The 8996-nt window shown below is 32.7% G+C and overlaps 1 protein-coding gene across 1 annotated transcript; it reads left to right on the forward strand.

Annotated features, from left to right (window-relative positions):
- The first annotated feature begins 2527 nt into the window (after positions 1-2527).
- On the forward strand, positions 2528-8807 carry LOC123654900. Its single transcript, XM_045590757.1, has 11 exons — positions 2528-2644; positions 3283-3432; positions 3989-4085; positions 4718-4847; positions 5314-5398; positions 5924-6086; positions 6644-7048; positions 7151-7276; positions 7358-7546; positions 8104-8183; positions 8420-8807. The coding sequence occupies exons 1-11, from the start codon at positions 2528-2530 to the stop codon at positions 8672-8674; spliced, it is 1797 nt and encodes a 598-aa protein (XP_045446713.1). The 3' UTR covers positions 8675-8807.
- Positions 8808-8996: the final 189 nt, after the last annotated feature.

Below are 8996 nucleotides of genomic sequence, written 5' to 3' on the forward strand. Positions count from 1 at the left end.
TTCGAAGGTCATCAGGCAACTTGTCATGTGATGAAATGGTTATAAATATTTTTAATTAATATTTGATATTGTTAACGACCGCTGGCCTTCAGCAAAGTATCTCTGATTTTACCAGCGATAGACTGTTATTATAGAGTTAATCTCAACCCCTATTTAAATATATCTGAAGCAGTTTGACTGTTACCTAAAAAAGGTTACAAGTTGCCTATCTCAGGAACAGACGACCGCGTAAACACGCGGTGTGTTAAAAAGAGTTTACATCTAAATTCTACCTCTCAGCTGTCAATATATGGTTTCAAAAACCTTTTAATTTGGGGGCTTGTAAAACATTCCAGTAACTATGTATAAAGTCGAAATTTTTTAAAGAATATACGAGATGTAAGTTATATTGTGCAATAATGTTAATGGTTTTTAAAAATATTATAACACAAAACCAATTTAGTCTCATTGTGATAGTTTCTATTAGCATTATTAATATTTGTAATATAGAAAATAAGCTTTTCTCACGTCTAATGTGATTAGAAACATTTAAAATATTAATAAGGTTCTTTTCTCACTGATCCGTAATAAATTTTCGTGACGATATCCAATAGATTAAAGATTATAAAGTATTTTTCCTTTTCTCCATCGAATCCTAGTCTATTCACGGAATATGGGTTAGTGGTAGCTGGTGAAAGAGGTCTTTAGTGTTTTAAAATAGAATATTTAAGTTATTGCTAACCATTATATATTACATTTTTTTTATTCTTACCTATTACAAGAGATAGATATTATAAATGTTGCTGTCTCTTTCTCGCACCAATAATCTACGAAGTACTTAGGTATGTTAAAAAGAGAAGCAACAGTGTAATATTTAAAATTTAATATTTCTATTTATTTTGTAAAGCTCATATTTTTCTACAAAAGTGGTCGACGAAACTATTAAATTTTTGTACATTTATATAATTTTGTAATTGAAATCATAACTTTACTAATCAAATTAGTGTTGTTTATATTTGTTTATTATAAATAAAATCATTTGAATTTTTTTGTTGTTTTTTTACCGAATTCAAAAAAAGGAGGAGGTAGTTAATCAATTCGACCGTATATTTTTTTTATGTATGTTCGGGAATAACTCCGTCGTTTATGGACCGATTTTGATAATTCTTTTTTTTGTTGGAAAGGAGATTCCTAGTTTAGTATCATGATAGGGAAATTAGGATCTGATGATGGGATCCCAGAGAAATCGAGGAAAACTCTCGAAAATCCGCATAACTTTTTACTGGGTGTACCGATTTTGATGATTTTTAATTTAATCGAAAGCCGATGTTTATCATGTGGTCACATTTAAATTTCATCGAGATCTGATTACAACTTTTGGAGTAATCTTTGATAATGCGTATTTCCTTGACATTTTTACCGATTTTAATAATTTTTAATTTAATCGAAAGCTGATGTTTGTCATGTGGTCACATATAAATTTTATTGAGATCTGATAACTACTTTTGGAGTAATCTTTGATAACGCGTAGTTACTTGAGTATTTTTTCGTCGATCTACGTTGTATTACTCGTCGATATAATTGAAGTCGGTTTTTCTTCGTTTGCCTGCAAACAATTATTGTTTAATAAAACTGAAAATTAGATAAAAACTATTCACAGATTAAATATTTATATATCTTTACAAAAATGTATTTTACAGAAAAATAATCGCTTCAGCCTGTAATATCTCACCGCTGGGCATAGGCCTCTTTCCCCATGTAGGAGAAGGATCAGCTTAATCCACCACACTGCTCCAATGCGGGTTGGCGAATATATTTCCTACTATGAGTGAGACATTGTAGTTAGAACCACAAAGACACGTTTAAATTCTCATACACAAGGAAGATATTTCTGTCTGTGCCCTCAATGGAACTGTACTTTACTTTTAGGAATCTTAATATTAAACAAAAAAACATGCACTTTTTCGAGGCTACGGCTTTTTGTTTAAATTCATTTTGAAGGCTCAAAAGAAAGGTCTAAGCCTGGTTTAGGTTCTGTTGACTGATTTCCGTTTTGTATTTTGATTGAGGTATAGCAGGAGAAATGTTCTGCTCAAAATCTGACCAGCCTGACTGGGGAAGTACCTCGGCCTTACAAGAGATTATGGCTAAACAATACTGCTTTTAAGCAGTGTCGTGTTCCTGTGATGAGTAACGTGAACAGAACTCTTTGGGGGATTTATTATTATTATATTAGGGTCGCTAATGCGTTTACAATGCTTCTGGTGTTGTAAATGTCTATAAGCTACGGTAATCGCTTACCATCAGGCGCCGTATGCTTGTTGGCTGACCTAGTTGTATAAAAAAAAAATTGAAAGTAGGACCTTAGGATTTTTCACATAAAACTTTTGATTATTAATAAATTGTAATCAATACGTCCGTCCAATCAGAAAGATTTCGCATCGTATAAACTATGCTATTTTTATTTACATTCTTTATAACCGCTGTCAAAAGGGCGTGATCTTAAAATCAATCAGTCAGAAATATGTCAAAATCAAAGGTATACAAAATGCAATGTATCTTGTTATTAATGTTTTTAAATATACTGGTTGTGGAAGGGACGATTAATTACTGTGGGGCTAAAATGTGTGGATATACTAACGCTCATACATTTTGTCGTTATTCTGTACGTATAGATTATACAATTATATTTTTTGTCATATCATTTATAATTATATTAAAATTCAAAGTTGTGTAACTTAAGGCGAAGTCATTATTTTCATTTAAAAAAGATTTCACTTCAGCTCACAGCTTACTAAAAAATAAACCGGTAAAATCAATAAATATTCGTAAAAGTCCATGCGGACATTGCTGTTCTTCCCTCATTAACTATAGATAAATGCTCCAATATTTTCAACCGCTGGAAAATCTTCATAAAATAATTGAGCATGCTGTTATGCCGTATTATTTATTTATTTAATAATTTTTATACGTACAAAATTATATACATAAAATGTTTATCATGGAGACTCACGTATAATGGGTGTGCTTATCCCTGTCAGGGATTTCTTCCAGCACACCCAGAAAGGAACGGATACAGACAGAAATTAAAGTAGGTAGACGTACAAAAGAAAACATTAAATCATTGAAATTATTACTACCCGATTAGGAATAAACACATTTTACAAAAGGTTTTAAAATGTTTCTGCTATATATAAATTGTCTGATTTTAAGGCACATGTTTATCTTCTGCTTTGTGTACCTACATATCTAAATCTACCATAAGTGTTTAAGATAATTACATAATAAGAGTTGTTTATTCAGCCCGGTCCAAATCTTTCATGCATGGGGTACATTGATTCAAATCTCTCGCTAGAAGAGCAAGCTCGAGTCTTGGCTCGTTTAAATCAGAGGCGAAGCGAAGTAGCGCGTGGTATACGTGGATTACCAACAGCTGGGAACATGTTAAAATTGGTAATTGATTAAATAGTTTTTAGTAGACAAAACTTTTCGCTGGAAAGAATCCGTCTAAGACTTCTACACGCTAACATTTTTGAATGACTGATGATGATGTAGTGGACGAATGATTGTTTGACGGAATGAAAAAAATTAAACGATTGCTGACCTTCAACCTCAGCGGGAACTCGATAGATGGTGTATCACCACATGATATGTCATGAAGTCCCATTAAAATATGCGGATTTTATTACTTGTTGATGCAAAGTAAATTGAACAAAGTCGGTTTTTTTTTGTTTGAAATTTACAATTATTTTATATTTTTGTAATGAACGAAACTACTTTTATATTCTATATTCGCGGAAAGCGAGTCCTACTTCATTGACGAGCGCTCAATATCCTAACCGAATTCTGTACTATGTAGGTACAGTGGATGGATGTATGATTTTTTTCTTTCTACTTATTACCTATTAGGCAACTTTACCTAATTAGCTTCAGATACAATCTAAATCTTACACGTTGTAGGTTATGGTTAACAACGACTTTCAAATACAATAAATTAATTTTCATATAGCGTTGGGTGGATGAATTAGCGCGAGAAGCTCAGCGTTGGGCCGACCAGTGTCGACCGCCCACTACTCCGGAAGAACATGACGCTTGTCGTGATCTGTGTATGTACCCATACTCTACATTTATATCTAATGCTTGTAAAATATTAAAATTAAACAATTAATCCCCGCCCGCGCACTTACTTTCTGCGGGCGGCGCCGCTCACTCACGCTACACGCCTTCTGAATCAGCTGTCAGATCAGGTGGACATATTCTGTTGTACTCTGAATGAATTCACAAGAGCTGCTTTATTTATTATATGTTATGGTTGGTGGTTGTTTTGGTTATAATATTTTAGTATGTACTATCGCATTAGGTAATAAACCTGTAATGGTAGTATATTTATGGCAATATATAAAGAAATATTAGAAAGGTATCTCATCCATTATAAAAAATATTAGTTCTTTGTTTGTTTCGTTTGGGTTGTTCACGGTTCTCTAATGCGAATTAGCGAATTGTCTCATAAAGCATCGAGTTTCCCTATAATGTTTACTGGGAAACCTTTATTGAAATTCGCGCTTTAAAATTTGGTAGTAATTTATATGCATATGACTAACATATTTAGCAGCATATGAATAACATATTTAGGTAAACTGAACTACCCAATACTTCGTTCTATCGTTGTTACTTTTTACGTGTACCATAATTGCGTAAATTGACAAAAACGCTTTAAAATTTCCATCTCTTTATTTAGTCTCCATATCAGTCGGGCAATGCGTAGCGTCGGTGGTGGGCGAAGCGCCAGGGCTGCGCCCGGAGACGATGGTCGATATATGGTTCATGCAAAGTATGAACTATAACGGAAATGCGACCTCATACAAACCGTAAATATCGTTGTTAAAGTAATCTGCTGTTAATTATTGTATAACATGGCAGCTAAATGTATTGTATGTTATCTGTGTCTACAATCAGCTGTTCCCACATTTTTTATTAACAGACGGGTAAAAAATAGTTTACTCACCACAGGGAGCTTTAAACTTCAGTACTTTTAAATGGTGTCTTTGTATTTTACCAACAATATTTTACTAATAAAATGCCTTTATACAATAAGAGTTGTAGCCTTCAAATTTGCTTTATATTTAAATAGGTGGCTGTGATACAAATCCATCAACATTTTTACTTTTATCTTAATACTATTACAAATAAAAAAGTCTTGATAGAATGGATGTTTGTTACCCTATCAGGACAGAATCCCTAAACAAATCTGAATGAAATTTAAGATATGTTTATAGCCTGAAATAGCACAAGGCTACTTTTATCTTAGAAAAAAATGATATTCGTTGTTTCCAGTCCATATAAAAATAACTACGATGACTTTGCTCAAATGGTCTGGTCACGAACATACATGGTGGGATGCGGAAGAAGCAAATTTATGGTTCGTATTTTAAATTGATTAAAATCGTTTTCAATTACGTATAAGTAATATATTTTGTTAGAAGCGAGCTCAATAGTATTTTTTTATACAACTAGGTTGGCAAACAAGCGTGAGGCTCACCTGATGGTAAGCGATTACCGTAACCTAAAGACGCTTGCAATATGTATCATATACTTACATCGCAAACGCGTTGCCGACCCTACCCTCAATCCCTTAGACATCTGGCTACCTTATTCACCAAAGGAATACAACACTTGAAAGCAGTATTACTTCGCTGTGATTTTTTGTAAGGTCGATGTACTTCTCCAGTCGGGCTGCTCCAAATGTTGAGCTGGATATCGGTTCATCTGTTATTAGAGTAACGAATAATTAAAACTCACGTCTTTGCAAAGAAATGATTTAGGGCTATGTTTTATTACTATTTATTACTAAGAAAATATCTGCTGACATAAAGCGACAAAAAGGAATTTAGGTAAATAAGGAAATAAAAAAAAAAATAATCAATTACACGTATTGGATTTTAAGATACCATGGCATGATCGTCATCGTACTGTGGAGAGGTTAGTGTGCAACTTCGCGCCTAGAGGACCTGTTCCCTGGCAAGCATTGTGGATACCTGGTGTTCCTGCCTCCTCCTGTCCGCCGCGAACTCGTCCAGATAGCGACTCACCAGCGCTGTGTACTTTTCGTAAGTCAATATGAACTACAATATAAATCACATTTTAGAAGTAAAACTTCTTTATGCACGCTTGACTTTTAGTAAGCTGGCGAATGTGTGACGAAAGCGTTACGAAAAGTGTGATCTGGCGAACGGAACAAAAGAGAGAGGTACGAGCACCAATTTTTTTTCTGCCTTTTTCACATAGGCAGTTACGTTTCGTATAGGTATTTAAGACACAGTGCAGGCCTATTAGGGAGGCCTATTGCTAAAGAAGTTTTACTTCAGTCATGTGGTCTAGAGACCACTTGTTTTTTTATTTTGATATCAGATTAGGCACAACCTAGCTGTTGTAATAAATATTAAAGTATATTATTTTTTCAAACGAAAGGAAGATCAGACAAGTACACTTTTAATCCTAAAAAAATATGAGTTCTTAAAGTAATGTGCATTGATATAAGACTACGTTGCAAGAACAGTGTAATCCAAATAGTTGCAATATGAATGAAGTTGAATAAACGAATAATGGTCTAAGTGATACTAACTTTTAAGTAATGGTAAAATCAGAAGTCACATTTGCATTTCAGAATATGATATGGATGAAACATATGATGAAGATAACGTAATGACGACTGAAGAGCATTTACTGTTAAATACAATTATGTTGCTTGAAAAAAATCCGTCCTTGAATAACATTGGAAATTTAGATGAAATCTATTTGACGAAGTTAGCTGTGGCTACTATTTATAGTTCAGCTTTAACCGATTTGCCGTTTAATTCTATACAAAAACGTGATTTAGTAAATAAAAATAATTCTGAAAATACTCGAGGTACAACAGATATAAATAAAGAATTGAATGTTACTGAAGGTATCAAAAATAAATCAATTCTTATAACGAGTAAAAAACTGTTAAAACTTAAAGGTTTTGTTGGTCGACCAAAAACCTATGATTTAGAAGATTTGAATGATCAGAACAATCATCGATTCAATGGTAAGAACTCGGAATGCGGAGAATAAAACAACAGAACAGAATAGACAAATAAATTTATTTCCTATATGAAATAGGTGTAAAATGAATTGTCGTATGTTGCAGATGACAAATTAGAAGGAACTTTAAATCAGAGAAGAGATGATTACGATGGTTACAAATTGCTGGAAATTAGAGATAGCACGACAATCGCAAATATTACTTCGACAGAAACTACTTTTCCTTCATACGGTCAACATTTTTGAGATTCCTTTATCATGTTTGAACTGTAGTCTTTGCTACGTTGAAAACTAATAAAAACACGTTTCACAGACACTACCCTGAGTGTCATTACCGTGACAAATAACATAGACACTACGTTGCCTGTGGAAACTCTAGGAAATTCAACTACTAAAATGTTAGAAACATACATTGACGAAATCGTTTCAAACCTAACTCTGTCAAATATTTTAAATGAAACGGCTATAGATGAAAATGATATTGAAGAATATCTGTCTAATCGTAAGTACAGGAACATAATGACCAGGAAACTACTTATGATAATAGTCTACGACTATTTGATTAATAACATGTTATTGTTATGTAAAATAACTCAATTAATATATAAACAAAAGTAAATAACGAATGTAAACTTATCACCACTGTAGATCGATTTAATCGATTGCAAGAATATGGTTTGTATGAAAAAGAAAAATCTGGAATCTTTGTCAAAATAATATACAATATTAATGGTATTGATATTATAAAACTTGTGGTATAATCATGAACGCGTGTATTTGAAAAATATAACATAAATTTAGCGATTCCACTGTTTAGTTTGTTTTCGCAAAGCGCACTTTTCATTTTCTTCATTACTAAATTGCAACACAGCTATGCCTGAGTTGGTCAGTGTTTGTTGGTGTGTGTGTTGTCTTGTTAAAAGCAAAATGGAGTTAGTTATTAATTAAAGTGTATTACTCTGGCATAGTTGTAGGTTAAATGATTATAATAGAAAACAGACAATATATAATTGTACCTTATAGCAGCCATTGTGTATTTTTGTCATTTCTATTATGCAGCTGAAACGGTTCGTCAGATACAAGAAAGTTTAAAACGTATGGAGTACAAGTTGGCATCGCCGGATAATGTTTCGGGAAAGGTATTTAATTTATTTTATATAGTTATTTCCTATTCCAATTACATGAGATAAAATTTTTAGTCTATAATATTCACGACGATGTCGAGTTGAGATGAAAGATATAGTGCACACTGACATTATATCGCGTAAAATTTTACATGTACCTGTACCAGATAATTGTTCTTGCACTAAATGTAATGTTTTTCGACTTGCTGGCTTTGGCGTGAATATGTCAGCCGATTGCGATTTACTTTCAGGTTCGAAGGGAATTGAGAAATGTTGAACGAGATCAAAATCAAAACAAGAATCGAGGAATACTTTCTGAAGAAGCAGAAAGGAACAAATCTATAGAAAGGGGACCAATGCTAAATATGATGTTAAAATATGTACCATACTTGAAACAATATGAAAAGGATATCATAGGCGGTACTAGTACAACTGGAACAAATAATTTTTCTATCTATTTGTATACTTTTTCTTGTACAATTTTTTTATTTATGTATATTGTCTAGAATTTTTACTTTGATAATTTTTGTTGTTGTATTTGAATTTTCATGTTAATACATTTAACTGTTATTACAATTTCGTAGAAATAATTCTTTATATCATTCACTAAACTATAACTTAATAAATAATACGAAATATCGAGGTGGTTTTACAAATAAAAACTTTACTTAAACAGTTGCAGGTTTATACCCTAGGGTAACGCTTGCCGTCACGACGCAAAGGGGTGTGATAAAACATTAGCTCCAAAATTGTATTAATATATTATAAAGAACACCTTAATGTTTTTATGTGTATAGTTTACGTAGGTACAGACTTTCAGAGGCCAGT

Source organism: Melitaea cinxia, chromosome 7 (assembly GCF_905220565.1).
Source record: "Melitaea cinxia chromosome 7, ilMelCinx1.1, whole genome shotgun sequence".
NCBI classification, from domain to species: domain Eukaryota; kingdom Metazoa; phylum Arthropoda; class Insecta; order Lepidoptera; family Nymphalidae; genus Melitaea; species Melitaea cinxia.